Source organism: Apostichopus japonicus, chromosome 7, assembly GCF_037975245.1.
Source record: "Apostichopus japonicus isolate 1M-3 chromosome 7, ASM3797524v1, whole genome shotgun sequence".
In the NCBI taxonomy this organism is placed as follows: Eukaryota; Metazoa; Echinodermata; class Holothuroidea; order Aspidochirotida; family Stichopodidae; genus Apostichopus; species Apostichopus japonicus.
In genome coordinates, this window is record NC_092567.1 from 21333763 (window position 1) to 21351964 (window position 18202).

The 18202-nt window shown below is 37.4% G+C and overlaps 2 protein-coding genes across 11 annotated transcripts in view; one reads left to right on the plus strand and one right to left on the minus strand.

The window, feature by feature from the left end:
• Positions 1 to 1091: 1091 nt before the first annotated feature.
• LOC139969722 (eukaryotic translation initiation factor 3 subunit M-like) lies at positions 1092 to 11940 on the minus strand. The gene is made up of 10 exons (XM_071974913.1): positions 11781 to 11940; positions 10991 to 11126; positions 10334 to 10472; positions 6450 to 6573; positions 5529 to 5623; positions 4560 to 4743; positions 3958 to 4039; positions 3478 to 3621; positions 2262 to 2322; positions 1092 to 1771 (listed from the first exon to the last, which is right to left on the minus strand). The coding sequence occupies exons 1-10, from the start codon at positions 11820 to 11822 to the stop codon at positions 1636 to 1638; spliced, it is 1143 nt and encodes a 380-aa protein (XP_071831014.1). The 5' UTR covers positions 11823 to 11940; the 3' UTR covers positions 1092 to 1635.
• A 4202-nt stretch (positions 11941 to 16142) lies between these two features.
• The window catches only part of LOC139969723 (liprin-alpha-1-like), a 132571-nt gene continuing 130511 nt past the window's right edge, over positions 16143 to 18202 (plus strand). For all 10 annotated transcript variants that reach the window (XM_071974922.1, XM_071974914.1, XM_071974918.1 and 7 more), the window contains exon 1: positions 16143 to 16328. The gene's annotated coding sequence lies outside the window, so the exon portion shown is untranslated. The remainder of the gene's footprint in view (positions 16329 to 18202) is intronic.

Below are 18202 nucleotides of genomic sequence, written 5' to 3' on the forward strand. Positions count from 1 at the left end.
TCTAGGATGGCTATATTGTCTGTGTACTACACTTGTTTTACTACATTTTTGTTCAAATTTAAGCCTTTAAATTTGTGTAGCTATTTTGGTTTACAGTATTTTCACCTTATTTTACTTCTCCAGAAATGTAACTTCCACAAATAGTATCTTCAATGTCCATATTAGATACTTTCTTGCCTTCAGAAGGGACACCTAATACTTTCTCCATTGATACACAATATGGAATTAATATAATAAAGTTGCATCTGAATGTAAAGAAAACAACTATGATTACTCTACCTCTCCCTCCTTCACCCCTTCCCCCCCCTCCCCCTTGCCATGTTTGAAACATTTTATTGGCTTATACAGAGGATATAAAGCCTGTGCCTGCCTCAAGTACATCGATACATACACAATTCAAAAATGAAAAGAGATTAGAAAATTACCGTAGGGTTCTTTCTTATATTTATTTTCTAACTTTTTTTATATTAATTAGAGATTACTAGGCTCATTAATAACATTAGGGTAGAGAAATGTAACCAAACAAGTATGAATCCCATTCAAGAGAACAAACACAAAACAAAAAGAAACAATGGAAGAAGATTAAAACCACCAAAAAGTGATTGAAAATCTTATCACTCCAACCATTCTTCATGTGTTCCACTTGTTTTGTTTTTGTAGCGGATTCATTTTGCTTCGTCAAAGCATTAAAGCATGTTGGGAAAGAGCAAACATCCTCTACCCCAACACCCCCCCCCCCCCCCGCCTGCCCCACAGGGTCAAAATTAGCTAACAGGCTTACTTATAAAAAGTATGCATTTCATTGATCAAAGCCACACAAACTTGCTGAGATTTCAAGCCTTCACTGGGCATTGCCTAAGGGTGCCATTAATACCCTTCGCCCCAAGCCCACTCACTCCCCATTAAATATCAAAATCACTGATGATGCCTCAAGTAGCAAGGAATACTTTCATTTTGGTTCTTTTTACTGTAATGCTGGCTCATACTCTTGCTTTCCTCAGAAGATCACTTCCAATATGCAACAGTTTGCTGGCACTGCAGATTCCCCACCCCCTCCCCACCCACCCACCCCCTCCCCACCCACCCCCCCCATCCTCATGTTCTTTCTTTTTTCCCTATATATGCACCCTTGCCAAGTTTCACCTAAGGTCAAAACACAAGTATGTGATATATACAATCATCATTTCCTGACTGGAAACAGTATTTACTCATGCATGTTTTCTTATCATAAGAAAACTCTTTCACCTAGAAGCTAGAAGCAATCTCTCACCAAACATTGACCATTGCCAATCTCTCATCAAGTCTGAGAATCTTCTCCTGTTAACACCATCATCCCAACTTCAAAAAGAGACATTTCAAGTCTAAACTACTTCCTACATTACAAGAAAACATTTTCCCTTCATTTGGAATGATCGGCATCTCGACAACGTTCACCAAATCCGTCTCTTCTTTTACCTCTCTCCCAAATTGCCTCATAATTTTGAGCATCCTTCCCCAGTCCTCCTCGATCGCAGGCAGTTTGTTGTGATCTTTCAATACCCTATCTCAGGTTACAAACAAGCTATCGGAATGTCTGTCCATCAGAGCATATCATATTTCGTAGTTCCTGTTTTTTCATTTATTATCTAGTTCTTTTTACTGGGTCTCCTCCTGAGGTGTTGCCACTGTGTCCAGTCTGTCTCGGATAAAGACCAAGTTCTTCTGCCAATTTGTGAGAATGTCCCTCAACTGCTGCCACTGGTGTTTGCCAAAAGTACGATGGGTGACGTAACTGAACGAGAAGAAAAATAGAAAGCAACATGATACATTCTGTCCGGACAAGTTCAGTTGAGTCAAAGTATAATAAAATAATTAATAAAATACCCCCTTCCCCACCTACCCACTTTAAAGTTCCAAGAACATGAAATTTAATTGAAAGTTTTATGAAAATGGTGTTATATCCAGAAACAGTGTCACAATAGCTTCTACAACCAGACAGTCTAATTTCCTCTTCCCCACCCCCTCACTCCTTCCCCCTCACCCAATTACATTTCCAACATGATCTATACAGGATGTTTTTGGAGAAGGACTTTGGAAGTGTTAAAGGGTGTCCTGGCATAGAAGAAATACACAAAAGGTGTCAAAAATGGTTTTGGCATTCGCTAATCCTTGCTCTTTACCAGCGAGGAGTCGTCAGTCCACAAAAATATATATTGATAGACAACCATCCCTAACCACAAATATATTATGATAGGCAACCCTCCCTAACCATGTTGACTCACCTTACAAAGACTTTTCTATTTTTCTGATCAATTTTAACCTTGGCCATCTTTGACTTGACCACTGCAAAGGAAAGAAAATGGAGATTTGATTCTTTAAAAATAAATGATCAGTTAGCTAGTAGGGATAGCAAAATAATTTCATTCTATGAAAAGATAATTCATTCACTGACATCAACATGCATATTGACTTGAGTGGCTTGGTTGCATTTCCAAAGTTCTCGTCATATGTATAAAAAAAGTTCAGAAAATATGTGAGTTTACATATCTTACTCGCAGTGATTATGCAGGGCCTGAAGTTAGAATTGCCATTTTCGTAAATAAATGGCCTTCACCATAAAATCATTCATTAACTACCATATGGAAATGTCTAACAGACAAATGTCAGCAAAATTAGTGACATTTTCAAAGTTTATGGTATTGTATTTATGTTACATCTCTTCTTTTTCTCCTTTAGGGAAGACAGCAATGGTAAGAATAATCATCCAAATTTATTCAGAAGTATTTTTAAAGACAAACTAACTTTGGAGAGATTAAATTCCTTTTTTTTTTGTCACAAGAATCAATTGTCTTTTCAAAAAGCATCCAAATTTGCAATGGCTTACACTTTCAATTTTTAAACAGAATCTACATTGTCAATGATTTGTAATTTTTTTTTTTTTGGACCTTGTTCATAATTTGCTCCTTCTTTTGTCAAAGATGCAAAAGTCTGCACAAAGTATCCAAATTCTTCTAAGGAACTGAAAACTGCAAAGAGATGAGTTATGATGAAGTAGCATTAAAGATCAATGATCAGTCAAGGTCTTAAAGGCATTGAAGACTCGCCCCAAACCACGTGCCACGCTCTGAAAAAGTTAACTATCTGCTGCTTGCAAGTGACGTTTTGTTCGTGTCGCTACAAAATGCAGACAGTAATGAAACGTGATACCATAATTGTTATCTTTAGCTGGACCTGAGATGTCCATCGCTGTATCGTTTGTATACGGTGCTGTGGGTATTGACCGCAGCTGTATGTACCGACTGTACACTAGTGTCTAATTACCAACGGTAGCAAGCTGTGTGTGTATTTTCTGGGATCAATGGTGGTGTCTAACACTTCTGTTACACCTCATTAGAAACTAGGTCAAATTACCGGCATTAGACGTTTCTTTTTGCGCAAGTCTTCACACCCTTTAACAAAAAGAAGCACCGACACCTACAGTCAAACAGACTCTTTTACCTTCGATAATAAAGTTCTCCACTTCTTCCTCCGTTATCTTCAGTGTCTGGATGATCTGATCGAAGCTGATCTCCTTCTGATCCACGGCGATGCCCATGAAAGTCAGGATTCTCATTTTACGTAAAGTCTCTTCCTGATTCAACGCTAGAAATAAGGGATAAGGATGCCAAAACACACATTGCATTAATGGGAAACAAAGTAGATCAATTGGATGACTAATTCATGTTCATGTGGTGAAAACAATCTAGCAAAATGCCTAAATTAAAAAAAATGTAAAAACACTTCTTTCGTAAAATAATGCCTGCCCTACCATTTGTATATTTATTTGGAAAGGAGTGTGAAAGAAAATGAATGGTTACAAAACCAAGAAATGACTAGGTACACCCCCTTTTTTATTTTCAACACAACACTTGTTAGCTTAACATCCTCATGGTAGTCATTTATTATTCATAACCCTCAAAGAATGTTGCCTCTGCTTACCTAAGGACTGGATAAAATCTCTGTTGGTGTTGTAAAAGTCTTGGTACATTTCAAGGTTACCGGAAACAAATATGGTGAGAAGCTAGAACGAGATCAGAAGATGAGAATTGAGAGACTTTGGAAAACATCTAATGATTCAAGATCAAACCAAAGCACACTGATGCAAGAATCCATGATGAGGGAGAGAAGACACGTAACGATAACGATGAAGAAATCGACCAAATGTAAACAACAGACAAGTACTGTCCTGTATATCACACGCTATCCCGTTGCTGCTATGTGAGTGTGTGACGATATAATTTATGTCAAATTTCATTCTTTACACAAAGACGCATTCCTTTTAATGCTATGTGACGACATAAATATATATAATTTTATTAATACTTTAAGTGCCGAATTTTTTTACCCGTCTCAATTTTTATGATTTTGTACTTTAGCGGCGATGAATTTTTAAAGACAAAAATGTCATATCCCTCGGGCATCACTAGTCATTCACAAAGAATAACCCCCCTTCACCCCCTTCCCTTCACCAGGGTTTGTACAAACATTTGCTCTCAGTGTGTGCTACAGCAAGCCTACATTGAGATACTATTTTCCTTTACCTCGTGTATCCTTTCTCCTTCCAAAAATTTGACCGGTCTCAGGGTGAGTAAATGGTCAAAGAGGTACACGTTGGGGTCAGCGAGAGCATTCTCGATACACCTGTGTGCCTCGTCTCTGGCCTGTGATGCATTATCCTCTGTGTAAGTCCCTAGTAACTCCACCATGACTTTGCTTGCCTCCTCACTATAGTTGATAAACAAAACAATTATGATAGATACTTAAAAACTAGAGATAGTGTCAACATCGTTTTATCACTCAAGTTGGGCTTTTTTCCCCCTTTAATCCAGTGATCTGTTAGGAAACTACATGACAGACGCTACATAAGTTTAGTCTAGTAGTTCCCAAGAGTTTTGAAACCAACAGAAACTCATTTGAAACCCTATCCATGTGATGATCGTGAATGAACACCACCTGCTAATATCGGGCTGTTTCCTTTTGACGAGTGATCATAGAATTACAATGAATGTGTTGAATTGTTGCACCTATTACAAATTCGAGCCTGAAAAAGTGCAGAGAAGTCTAAAAATTGGAACACCACCATGGTATCCACTGTACAAAAAAAAATCTTCTAACTAGTCAAGCTAAGAGACAATAGCTTTTTTTCTTTCTTTTCAAAAATAGCAAATGTGCCCTAATGGCAAATAAAATGTGCCCCTTTGATGGAGAACTGTCTTTTGGATATCTTAAGCCTTTGTTAATTTTAATATTTCATTTTAATTATTCATGTGCACCATAATAGTATTGATAGCATACTAACACATCATATATATATTTAAGTGATATGGCCAGTGTGTATCGGTTGATAGCGTAACAAGTGGTGGTTGTGGAATGAGAAAGTGCCCCTCTGATGTTGTGCCTGCCCCCCCCCCACTTTTTGGAAGCTTCCTACCCCCCTGAGTACACACATGATGCTAAGTTTACCACTGTTGTCCACAACACATACTGACAACTGTTCAACTGGTTCTCACCTTAGTTTACTTTCTTTGAGAGCTTCATATAACAAACTTAACAGGTTACATATCTTGTCTTGGTCCAGTTGCCAAAGTTTTATCCAGTCTCTCACCTTTAAAAATGAGAAGAAAAAAAAAATCTGTGAATAATGCATTAAAATGGAGAAGTGGGAAATGACCTGGATTACAAAGTGCAGAAAATAATTTACATGGTACTGCATTGCAAAGTGCTACAGTGCAAAATGTTCAATTTCCTTTATTAGTGCAATGATGTATAGTAATTTTTGTACACAGGAATCATAGTATAATGTCAGAGACAAAATTCAGAGCCTTCAGAACTGGTACAAAAAAAGTTTGAAGACTAAATAATTCCCTGTAGTGATTTATATTTTTCAATTTCAATCTAAATTTCTCTATGATTACAAGATATAAGAGGAGATTATAAACATTGTCACTGGTTAATCACACTGAACCAGACTAGAACACCCTCAAGAGTGGTTCACTGCCCTGCACATCGCTTGTCGAAATTTCCTTGAAATATGTGCAATGTTCAAATATACCAGAATCATACAGCATTCTATGCATTTGTAACTCGGTTCATATAAATTAATCTTTTGACACGAACAAATTACAAATCCTTACATATGTAAGAAGAAGAATTTAGCTTCCAAGGTCATCAGTGTTGGGTGTCAAATTTTGGTACGCTCAAAATTTCAAACATTTTAAAAAGTGCTTTGAGGAGTGTCAAAATCAGGTAACAACAAATCTCCAGATGGGAAAGGCTAGATCCAAGTTCAGACCTTGCACATTGCCCAAGGTAGGTAGGTATAAAGAGAATTTTTTTAAATCCAGTCTGGACCTTTTGTTACAATTTATGTTTCTACTGCTACTGCTCTCCAAAGAAAATAAATGTAAGAGCCCCTGGTCCAGATTGTTTACCTGATCTAGTTCCGTTTGCATTAGTTCGCACGATTTTGCTTGAGCAGCCACCTGAAGCATGCAACAATAGACGATGTAAGACAAAGCATTCTGTTCTCCCACACCATGGAATAAGCTGCTCAGTCTGTGAATATTAAGGAAAATGGATTAAAAATTAGTCATTGATCATTAAACATATATGGATATTGCTGCTCCAAACCCTAAAATGTTGCTTTCGTAGGGACAGTGCCAGTTTACAGATGGGTCAATCCATGCCAAATCAACAGTGGCCTCCACGTCGACCCTCTCAGAATCGCCTGAAATTGATATGGTGTCTTGCCATATGTCTCAAAGGATGAAATTGGGCAAAAAAAAAATTAAAAAAATTTTCGTTGCTAAGATACGGCCCCGCCTAGCAACCAAATCCAGATTGCATTTTAAGAGCCCTTAATTTGTGTCAAGTTTGGAGGCTTTTTTTGCATAAATGTTTAGTATTTTATGTCTAATATTGCAGATATTGTGGAAGATATGTGGCCAGTCTTCGAATTTAGCTAATTTTGAGGAAAATTTACGGTCTCAATTTTTCGTAACAAGTAATTAAAATGGCAGAAAATGAGATAGGGGTCTTTCCTGGCCCTACTTTGAGTGTGCTCTATATTCACAAGCAGAGGCATGTTTGAGTTTTAATTTCCATAGGATCCTTGTCCAGTGGTAGTTGTACGGGAAAAGTGCAAAAAAAAAGTCAAGCGGGTCGTACGTTTTACGAACAGCGCCCTCAAACTTAAGAAATCTCACTTCTGGCCCTAATTGGGGGTCCATTTTGGGCCTGTGGGTATTTTTTTTTTTTTTTTTAAATAGCATTTTTCAGGAGCATATTGACCCTATTTTTAAAAACTCAAGTCAAAAAGTTGTGTATTTTGTGTTTTCTACTCAAATTTACGACTCGAAAATTGCAAAAATCACTTCGTTCATATGTATGAAAATGCTTGCACAAGCCGATTTGAGTAATTCAAATGACAACAACTTCTTAGCATTAGCATACAGGTGCTTAACAATTAAGAGGGTGGTCCACTAGCATAAGGACTACACATAAACTGCATTTTCGGGTCATATGCCCAACGATGCCTGTGAACAGCGCCCTCAAACATCACATTTTACCAATATTTTGGGCTATTTTGGACATTTCAAGGTCAAATTTGGTCACAATTAAAAGTTTTATTTTCGGTTTTTAATACAAAATTAATAAGATATGTATAGTTATGATGCACAGAATGAGCTAAATCATCTTTTATATTAGTTATTAATGCTCTGATGAGCAGCTTAAAGTGGCGTATATATGAGAGTTACATCAGCTCTACAGAAACATGCGTGCGAGGGCAAACAGTGGTAACATTGTATCTTCATTCAAAGAGATGTTAAACAATATTAGAAATTATTGAAATGTATTTATTAAAAGAGTTCTGTCTAATACTCTTTGACTCCCTCTCACCCCCACCCCCCCCCCCCAACACCCTCCCCATAGTGCACTATGCAGATTTGTATACATACAGTATGTGACTGACTTTTACTGCACAGAGACTGCATAAACATGCATATACTGAATGTTTTGGTATGGTAATCTTCTGCTTCAAATTGTCTGTATGCATGTAACCCACCCCTCCCACCCACATCCTCTACCCAACCCTATATCAGAATAGAAAATGAATGTAAACCAGTGCATACAGTGTGCACTATATATGTGTGTACATGTTCTGTACAGTGTTATTTTACACCAAGTACTATTTAAATACACTGTCCAAAATCATGTACAGTATACACACTGTACATGTATGTACTGGTGAAAAATTCCTTTTAAAATATTAAAAGTCTTTTAATTTAGTGAATTAGCAAATGCATACACTTCATTGCAAATATTTAAAAAGACATTGAAATATGCACTATGCAGTGTGCACTATATATGTGTGTACATGTTCAGTACAGTGTTATTTTTCACCAAGCACTTTTAAATAAACACTGTCCAAAATCATGTACAGTATACACACTGCACATTTATGTACTGGTTAAACATTCCTTATAAATTGTTAAAAGTCTTTTAATTGATTGAATTAGCAAAAGCATATAATACACTTCAAATATTTAAAATGACATTGATATATATGCACAGTATTGAATGGAATGACCAGTACACAGTGTGTACTGTACAGTACATGATTGTGGACAGTGTATTTATTTGCTTGGTGTAAAATAACACTGTACTGAACATGTACACACATATATAGTGCACACTGTACGCACTGGTTCACAATTTTCTATTCTGATATAGGGCTGGGTTGAGGATGTGGGTGGGAGGGGTGGGTTACATGCATACAGACAATTTGAAGCAGAAGATTACCATACCAAATAATTCAGTATACCTTGAATGCATGTTTATGCAGTCTCTATGCAGTAAAAGTCAGTCACATACTGTATGTATACAAATCTGCATAGTGCACTATGGGGAGGGTGCTGGGGGGGGGGGGGTGTGGGTGAGAGGGAGTCAAAGAGTGTTAGACAGAACTCTTTTAATAAATACATTTCAATAATTTCTAATATTGTTTAACATCTCTTTGAATGAAGATACAATGTTACCACTGTTTGCCCTCGCAAGCATGTTTCTGTAGAGCTGATGTAACTCTCATATATACGCCACTTTAAGCTGCTCATCAGAGCATTAATAACTAATATTAAAGATGTTTTAGCTCATTCTTTGCATCATAACTATACATATCTTACTAGTTTTGTATTAAAAACCAAAAAAAAAAACTTTTAATTGTGACCAAATTTGACCTTGAAATGTCCAAAATAGCCCAAAATATTGGTAAAATGTGATGTTTGAGGGCGCTGTTCACAGGCATCGTTGGGCATATGACCCTGAAAATGCAGTTTATTTGTAGTCCTTATGCTAGTGGACCACCCTCCTAATTGTTAAGCACCTGTATGCTAATGCTAAGAAGTTGTTGTCATTTGAATTACTCAAATCGGCTTGTGCAAGCATTTTCATACATATGAACGAAGTGATTTTTGCAATTTTCGAGTCGTAAATTTGAGTAGAAAACACAAAATACACAACTTTTTGACTTGAGTTTTTAAAAATAGGGTCAATATGCTCCTGAAAAATGCTATTTAAAAAAAAAAAAAAAAATACCCACAGGCCCAAAATGGACCCCCAATTAGGGCCAGAAGTGAGATTTCTTAAGTTTGAGGGCGCTGTTCGTAAAACGTACGACCCGCTTGACTTTTTTTTTGCACTTTTCCCGTACAACTACCACTGGACAAGGATCCTATGGAAATTAAAACTCAAACATGCCTCTGCTTGTGAATATAGAGCACACTCAAAGTAGGGCCAGAAAAGACCCCTATCTCATTTTCTGCCATTTTAATTACTTGTTACGAAAAATTGAGACCGTAAATTTTCCTCAAAATTAGCTAAATTCGAAGACTGGCCACATGTCTTCCACAATATCTGCAATATTAGACATAAAATACTAAACATTTATGCAAAAAAAGCCTCCAAACTTGACACAAATTAAGGGCTCTTAAAATGCAATCTGGATTTGGTTGCTAGGCGGGGCCGTATCTTAGCAACGAAAAATTTTTAAATTTTTTTTTTGCCCAATTTCATCCTTTGAGACATATGGCAAGACACCATATCAATTTCAGGCGATTCTGAGAGGGTCGACGTGGAATCGACCCAAAAATCTGTTGATTTGGCATGGATTGACCCAGATAAAGAAAGTGTCTTGCTTGAATCAAAATGTAATTTGTATTTTGAGTAAAGTACAGTAGGTTGGATAGACTTGCCTGAATCTGCCAACCCAACCCAGAAACAGCTTCTTTTTTTTCTTTTTTTCTTATTTTGTACTCACATTTTGAGCCTGAGGTCACACATCTGGCCTTCTGCTGCAGCTACTAGGTGGTCACTGACTTTCGGAACTAAGATGCTCATATCCTCCACAGGCAGGTAAATTAGCAATGAGAGGATGCTGTTGAAAAGAGCCTCGATATCTGGAGCGTTAAAGATCACAGAGGGGGGAAAAATTGGATTGATAGTCAATTATGGCTATAAAAAAAACATGTAAAATGAAATATCATTGAAAGTTCAATCATTGAAACCATCAAATATTTGAAAGAAAATTTCTACTAGCAAAATAATATGTTTGATAAGATTCAATTTAGCTCAGACATAGAAGTGGTGTCAGAATCAAGTTGTGAAATAAAAGTCTTATCATAATTGTCAGTTACAAGTGCACCAGCCAAAGGGAGACCCCTGCCACCCCACCCCCTTCCCAACCCCACCTTATCCTTCCCTTGGAGGATGAAGATCAGATGGATATTGCCATTCTACATCCATGAAGCTGCAAATCACAACCCTGGATGACTGGTAAAAAAATCAATTAATTTTTTTATCATGAAAAGTGACAACTGCACTTATCTTGGCCTTGTTATGGCTGTTGAGAAGGGGCAGGTGGAGGGGGGAGGGGATTGTGATGGATACATTGAAGTTTTTTTTGACAATACTGTACCTTGTTCTTCATCGTTTTTCCACACTATTCCTACTGCCTGAAGTATCTCATAGAGGTCCTCTTGGATGCCTTTTTCTGACAAAGTTTCACCTATGTTTGCACCTTGTGACTTCAGGTAAGATTTAATCTCACCAGCCTGAGATATGGAAAGTAGGACAATGATAATACAATGTGATGGGACCATATACTAAACAGTGAAAGAATAGGCCTAGTATTTCTTGAAAGGCTGTAGGCCTAGGGCCCATGTCAAAAGGTAGCTTCCTATTTCCCTTTGTTTGCTTCATGGTCATGTGGCTTGCAAAAAGGAAGCTGGATCAAATATCATGAGGTGAAGCCAGTGAGCCTAGGCTAGCCTAATGTTAGAGTTGCAGAAGAGCAAGGTAGCCAATTTGCAAGGTACCTAGCCTAGTAAAGTAGTACTTGGCTAGTAATAGTAATTTAGTAATATAGGCCTAGCGACTTACTGTAGAGTGTAGGCCTAACTATTAGTGTTACAGTTATACTGGCCGGCGATCCTTAAGACATGAAATATTTGTTCTGTTAGGCTTAAGTGTTACTGTTAATAACTATAGCAAGTCATGCAGGGATAGTAGAATTGTGGTGTATCATATAGCTTAACCCTTGCAATCTGAGTGCATATAGCCTACCGTTGTGAAGGCTAAGTAGCATACTGTGTGACTAAATGTACAACAGCTGCTACGGTACGATTCCCCTAACGTTAGCATAGCACAGCCTAAATGAGTGAGTTGTGGTTGAACCGTGCTCTATTTCACACCATCAAGAAACTTACCTGTTCAGTTTCCTGCAGGGAAATGAATGTTGTAAAGTTCATGTTGATTTTAATGTATTGATGGTATTCTCTGGGGCAAAATATTGTTTGGTTAGTTTAGACTAGTTTAATTCGTGCCAAAGTTACAGATAGACACATGCTTTAACAGGTAACTTACAGTATCCTAAAGGCAAAAAAATATCTTGGGGTAAAACATGGTGATAAATCAGGTTTACTTGATATCATATATTTTAATATATATTTAAAATTAACGTAGAAGATAACTTTATTTTGTGGATATTAAAATTTTGGAAAGTTTATAAATATTTTTTGCAAAGGCGATTACTCGATTTCAGGATATGAGCATCTACAACTTGACTGACGAAGAGCCACTGTGGTCGTAATTATGTTTTGACATAGCGCCACTATTTCGTCGCCCATCCAACCATTCACAGATATAAAGATTTGTTCAACCAGCATAGGGAGGTTCAATTTAAACATACCCCGTTCCTCTCCAGGAACCGCTTTTGTGATCAAGTAACTATCTTTCTTCTTGTAGTCAGCAAGGGCGAGTCACAATGGGAATAACTTGACTCTACTGTCACTTAGTAAATCGACCCAACGTATACGGCCTCAAACCAAAACAGGGGACTCCGACAGTCAATTGAATTGACCATATGCGTCTTCTTTTTTGAAGTAAACATGTCATTGTGTACAACAAATCAAGAACCGTTCCGTTATACGTAGACTCCATGTTATGTTTTCTGTGAACACTGAGGCTAGGGATGCAAATTTATAGATGTCGTGCGACATTGAATTGTAATGACTTGCTAATAAAGTAAATTCGTCACCTTCACGTTCGCCAGAAAAACTTAGATAAAAAATGACCAATTGACATATGCTACCCCCCCCCCCCCCTCCCCATATCATATGATGGAATGCACGGACGCCGAGAACCAAGTCAGGGCCGGTGAAAGATAACGTCATCGGGCTCCCGTATTCGAAGTCTTCGCTTTTCCAGAAATAGCATATATTATGAAGATTGGAATTTACTATTCTTTAAGACATATTTCACCGGGTATACCATAATAACCATATACCCTGGGAATGTGTCCCCTCTGAAGGTGGTGAAACATTAGCATGGTACTGCCCCAACCCATATGCCTATTTTCCTTGGGCAAGGCTTCCCGGGTTCACCCAGGAATTTCTGAATCGTCTTAAGTACCTTCAGTCCTCCTGATATTTATAGTTATGAGTATTTCATTTAATAAGGGCCCACTCTTCGACATCCAAGCATCAACAATAGTAGTTATGACAGAGAACATGCCAGAAATGTCACTTTAGTAATCAGTAAATCCGTTCAGGAACTTTTCTCAATAATGGTTGGGCGGACGTCACTACTGTAATTGTATGGTCAGTGGCGTAGCAAAGTGAAACCTGGCCCAGGTACAGAAATAGATTTGTTTATATTTGGCACCGTCTAACCGTCCAGATGTTGCACTCGGCTTGGGCTTTCCCTGATTAGGGCAATGTTTCGATCCTTTAAATTCCCAATTTGTTTAGTATAGGGAGAAAAATTCAAGAACTGTATTAATTGAACAGTATTTAAGACAAATTAATAAATCAAATCTTCTAATTTTAAAACTTTTTTCTTCCGATTGGTGGTCATATTTTTCGGTCCTTGACACCGAACCCCCCTGGGGCCTAGTTGAACAACTGGGTATATCGTACCTATTGTTTATGATGGGCCTACATCTAACTCTAAACGGATGCAGTCAGTATAGTACTACAGTAATGTGTAATAAGTCTTGGACCCTGAACATGCCTGTTAATCTACCAAGCCTGGTCCTTGGAAATGCAATTATTGGTGCGTTACTTGTACGAAGAACAAATAATATTAATTTGGCACTCAGTAATATAGGGCGGCTTGACAGGAAAATGGCGACTTGCAAACATTTATTGTACTTCAGCTTTAGGGATTTTAAGAGGATTGGATGCATTCTGTTAGCGCTCTGAATCGAATCATGTTGTCTTGTTCACGTACTTATTGTCCTGTTGAAATTCGTATCCAATTTCGAGATGCTTTGTTTTTCCTTATTTTGTTACTTTATTCTTATGACTTTGGATTGGATAGGGTTCCAACTTATATCTCACAATAAGCCAATGGCGTAGCGTTTATATTCATAATTAGATATACATCCCAATTTTGAAGTAGAAATTTAGAAAAGTTTGAAACCACAGTTGTTTTGCATCATTTTCTGTGCCAATTGCAAAGCATGTCAACGTCAAATGTAACTGTTATCTCGAAAGTGGTACATAGGATTCAAATGCAAATTTCAGCAGGATGCTTAGAATTGCAAGCTTCTCTTTCGTCCTCTATAGACTATTATCATTTGAAGGCAGCTATAATAAATCGAATTATTTAAAGAATATTATAGTTTTACTTGATTTGAGTAACGTGTTGAAATCATTTGACTCAAGGGCGTAGGAACCGGGGGGCTGGGGGGGCAGCCCCCCCAATGAAAAATATGGAGGGGCGGAAGTATCATTCCGCCCCCCGCTTCGCAAGTCAGAAAACCCCTTTTTCATTTCCAAATGGGGAAAAAATCTCATTTGGAGCACCAAATTGCATCTAAGGCCAGGTGAAAATGCAAAATTATATACAAAATGGAGTGAGTGGGTTGAAGTGTGCTATATTGCACCAAATTGCATCTGAGGCCACCTGGAAATGCAAAAAAAAAATCCAAAGGGGGAGGGGGGCACCCCCTCCCCTTAGACCCCTCCCCCAGGCCGGCCATCAGTCTTCAGCCCCCCCCCCCACTCAAAAGTACCTTCCTACGCCACTGATTTGACTTGCATAATGAGTTTGGCATGACTTTGGGCAACAGTATAAAGTTCATGACTGGACCTCACTTGTGAGTCAATCACAATTATAGTTTGAGTTTAGCTAAGAAGAGAAAACTGATCAGGAGGTACAAAAAGTCTCCATCAAGAACCTTTTGGGGAAAACGGATAACTGAAAACCATGCATCTCCAGTCTTAGGGCGGAGCAAGATACAGCAAAAATTAGTGGAATAAATCATCGCAAAGTTCAACTTTAAATTTGGTCATTACCTCGACTCGGACACTGAACCCGATTCTATCCATTCAACAATCCTCTGTGAGGAAACCAAAACAAATAAACAAGCAAAAACGGAAGGCTTCCCCTGACTTGATACACGAACCACGCCCGCGAGAGTGTTCCTATCGTCGGATAAGCTGAGAAAATTTGCACGACAAGTTATGACAAAGACATGGACAATTGAATACCAGTATTAAAGGAGAATCAAATCCGACCATCGTCATTGTTTGTTCTGATCATGATAAGGACATTTGTCACGAACGGCCCTCGAAAGCAGATACGAGAAATCAAACATGACATCATCAAGCCACATCTTGTCAGATTGTTTATTTAATTGTTTTCTTTATTTACTATCTATTCATTTTCCATGGTTTGAGTCTTACCAGTGCAGCTGATTCTAAATTGTTAGACTGTTTCCAGATACGACATACTGACATTGCTTCACTCGGCAACAATGTTTACGTACGTTACCATACAAATATAAAAGAAGAAAAAAAACTAAACTATATATATATATATATTTATTTATTTATTTATATAGGAAATATCACATATATTGGCAAAATGGCAGCCCCTGCGATGGCACGAGTTTTAAACCACGATGCTTCCGAAATAGGGCGAGACTTTTTAGGGTAGTTGCTTTCTCATATGCCGCAATGGCTTAAGAGAAGTCTGGGTAGTCTGATTTCGATCGGGGTCTTCGATCCCCGGCGGATATCTGATCCCCTGCTCTTTAATTCCCCAGTGCAAGCCTTACAATTATAATAATTATAATAATAATATCCTTCATAGCATATCTCTTTATACATACGTCACCCACAAAACGTTACCGCAATACTAACATTCAACTCCAAAGTAAATGTGCAAATACGGTTAATCTGACAGAAAAGCCCCAAAGAAAAGTCTCTGAAAGATTGAAATCGTAATGGGCCCACGCACTTCCGTCCGTACAGTTAGGCCTATACACACATACCTATAATATTCCCCGATCTCATCTTCCGGCCCCCTCCCCTATATACACACAGCAATTCGACGTAGAATCATGTGTGTCAGTTATAAATAACGTTTTAATATGTCGTTTTAATCAAGAATCGTTTTTGTTATGAAAAGTAAAAACGTTTTTGTACAAGTAACTTGAGTTTGGTTACGTTTGTGGGCTAACTTCCAATCCGATGTATTTTATTTCTCTCCTCACTATTATTGTAATGTTCAAAGTGCATTGTGGGTAAAAATGAGGTTGTAACAGTGCAGTACCTGTGCATTGAAGGCGAGCCGTTTGACTTACGGGGACTTACTGTATCACTGTGATCTGTATGGATTTTCTCACCGAATTTGGATTATAAACTACAAAAAGATGTAGTGTTGTTCAATAAGACTTTGTGCTCTTAGTTGGATTATTCTTACCGTTAATCCTTGAGTTTCGGGGACTTTTTTGTTCGATATATTTAGTAAGTTTTCATGTTTTCGTAAGACCCAGTCTTAAGCCCACCAGAATAGTTAGCCTACAACGTTAGGCCTAGCCTACATTAAATAGTTACCTGAAACATAAGTGATCATAGGCTACTGAGTACTGTATATGTACTATTACTAATTCTATACATGTATGATGTAGGTAACATCTGTAAACATAAGACTAGCCTATTACTAACTTGGGTCATAGCTGGTAACAGTTGGTAATACTACATTCACAAAGATGTTTATAGCAAATACAGTTAGGAATGTCGGATTTCATGTCAAATTAGCATAGCAATACAATAGGCCAGATTGATTCTTTGATGGATAGTGATAAGACAAAGCAGCCTAAACGAGTCCGATTTATAAATGGTGCAGTGATACAGTGCCATTAAGAAATACTGTGGTTAAACTAACTTTTCAAGGTAGCCAAGGCCCTATTCATTGTGGGCCTAGGCTAGGACAATTGGAAATGCAAAATCATTTAAAATATATTGAAACATTTTATAACAATCAGCATTTTCAATTTGTTTAATGAAGGAACTCATACAATAACAAGACCAACAATATCTGATACAAATTACTGGGCAAAATACTTGTAGCCTTTGTACACTGTAACCTATAGTTGAACAGATTTTCAAGGAAAGTTGCATAGATTATTAAATACCACTTTCGCTAGGTCTGTGACTGTACAACAAATGGAAATTTAGAAAATTATCAGAGGCATACTACTCTCTGGGAAGGGGGAGGTAGTATCGTCCTCACACTTGAGATATATGTTTGAAGGTGCTTAGTGGTGTTATATTCGCAAATTTGGAAGTAATTATTCATGTTCAACATTTATCAACAATTATCTGCAATTTTCTTTCCCTCCCAAAGTTTTTGTCAGTGTAACAAGGATCACAGCCCCTATTATTCATACTCAAGTCCTAGATGATTTGTTGGTTTGCTTTACCTCTAAAGGCACCTTTTGTGTTTTCTGTACAATTTGACCAAATCTACCAAGTAATATTCACACAAAGTTAGATCTCACAATAATAAGAGACTCTAATCGATTTTTTTTTCTTCATCAAAATGAAGGTGACTCGGAGAGAAATGAGTAAATTTGATTTATTTGTGAACATTTCTTTTCTCAGTCACATTTCTAAATTTTGAAACAGCATAATTTGATCAAGCGACTGGGAACTTTATCATATTTAGTTTGTTTTATTTATTACATTTAAAATAATATGAAATGAAACGTGAACAGTGGCAAGCTAATCACATAATTGGCAAACGGTTCATTTAGTATCTACAGTTTTAAGCGTTTCACTGTGTTGAATTATTTGTATATTATTAGAAAACAAGATTCAACTACATAACATTACCTTCATGCCATATAACATTGGAATGTTGACACCAAATGTTTGCTTGATGATTGCGCATTTAAAACTTGCTCATGAAGTCTTCAGCCTTGTGTGTGTGAGGAAACATTCAACCTGTGATATCTTTCAAATGTAAATTAGACTTTCGCAAACCATTTTGGGAAGGGTTTACATCATAACTTTAACTCAAGATATCATATATTGACTATTTATGATAGTTGGGTTTTTGTGTCTCCTTTAACCAAGGTGCAATAGTAGAGTAGAGACAGGTAAGTATCGTGTCTTGTTGCAGCTTGTAAGAGCTCTTGCCTCTCAGCTTTCCAAATCATCGTCAATGTTATCATGTCACTCTAGGTGTTTCTGCTTTTTACCAGCCTGCTGACTATATGTACATGTACAGTACATAAGAAAACTTTTTATTTTTTTTTATTATGGCAACCATAAAAACTGCTGCCCAGTAATATCATTTTTTATTTTTCCCTTTTTATTGTTCGAGGGTATGACTG

Bases quoted from the DNA above. Each gene is read 5' to 3' on its own strand.
- LOC139969722 (XM_071974913.1), bottom strand. From the start codon at position 11,822: ATGAACTTTACAACATTCATTTCCCTGCAGGAAACTGAACAG. The intron at 5,624-6,449 runs GTAAACAATCTG...TCATTTTTAAAG, and splicing joins TGCAAACGGAACTAGATCAG to GTGAGAGACTGGATAAAACT. The intron at 4,040-4,559 runs GTAAAGGAAAAT...ATCTCGTTCTAG, and splicing joins AAGGAGAAAGGATACACGAG to CTTCTCACCATATTTGTTTC.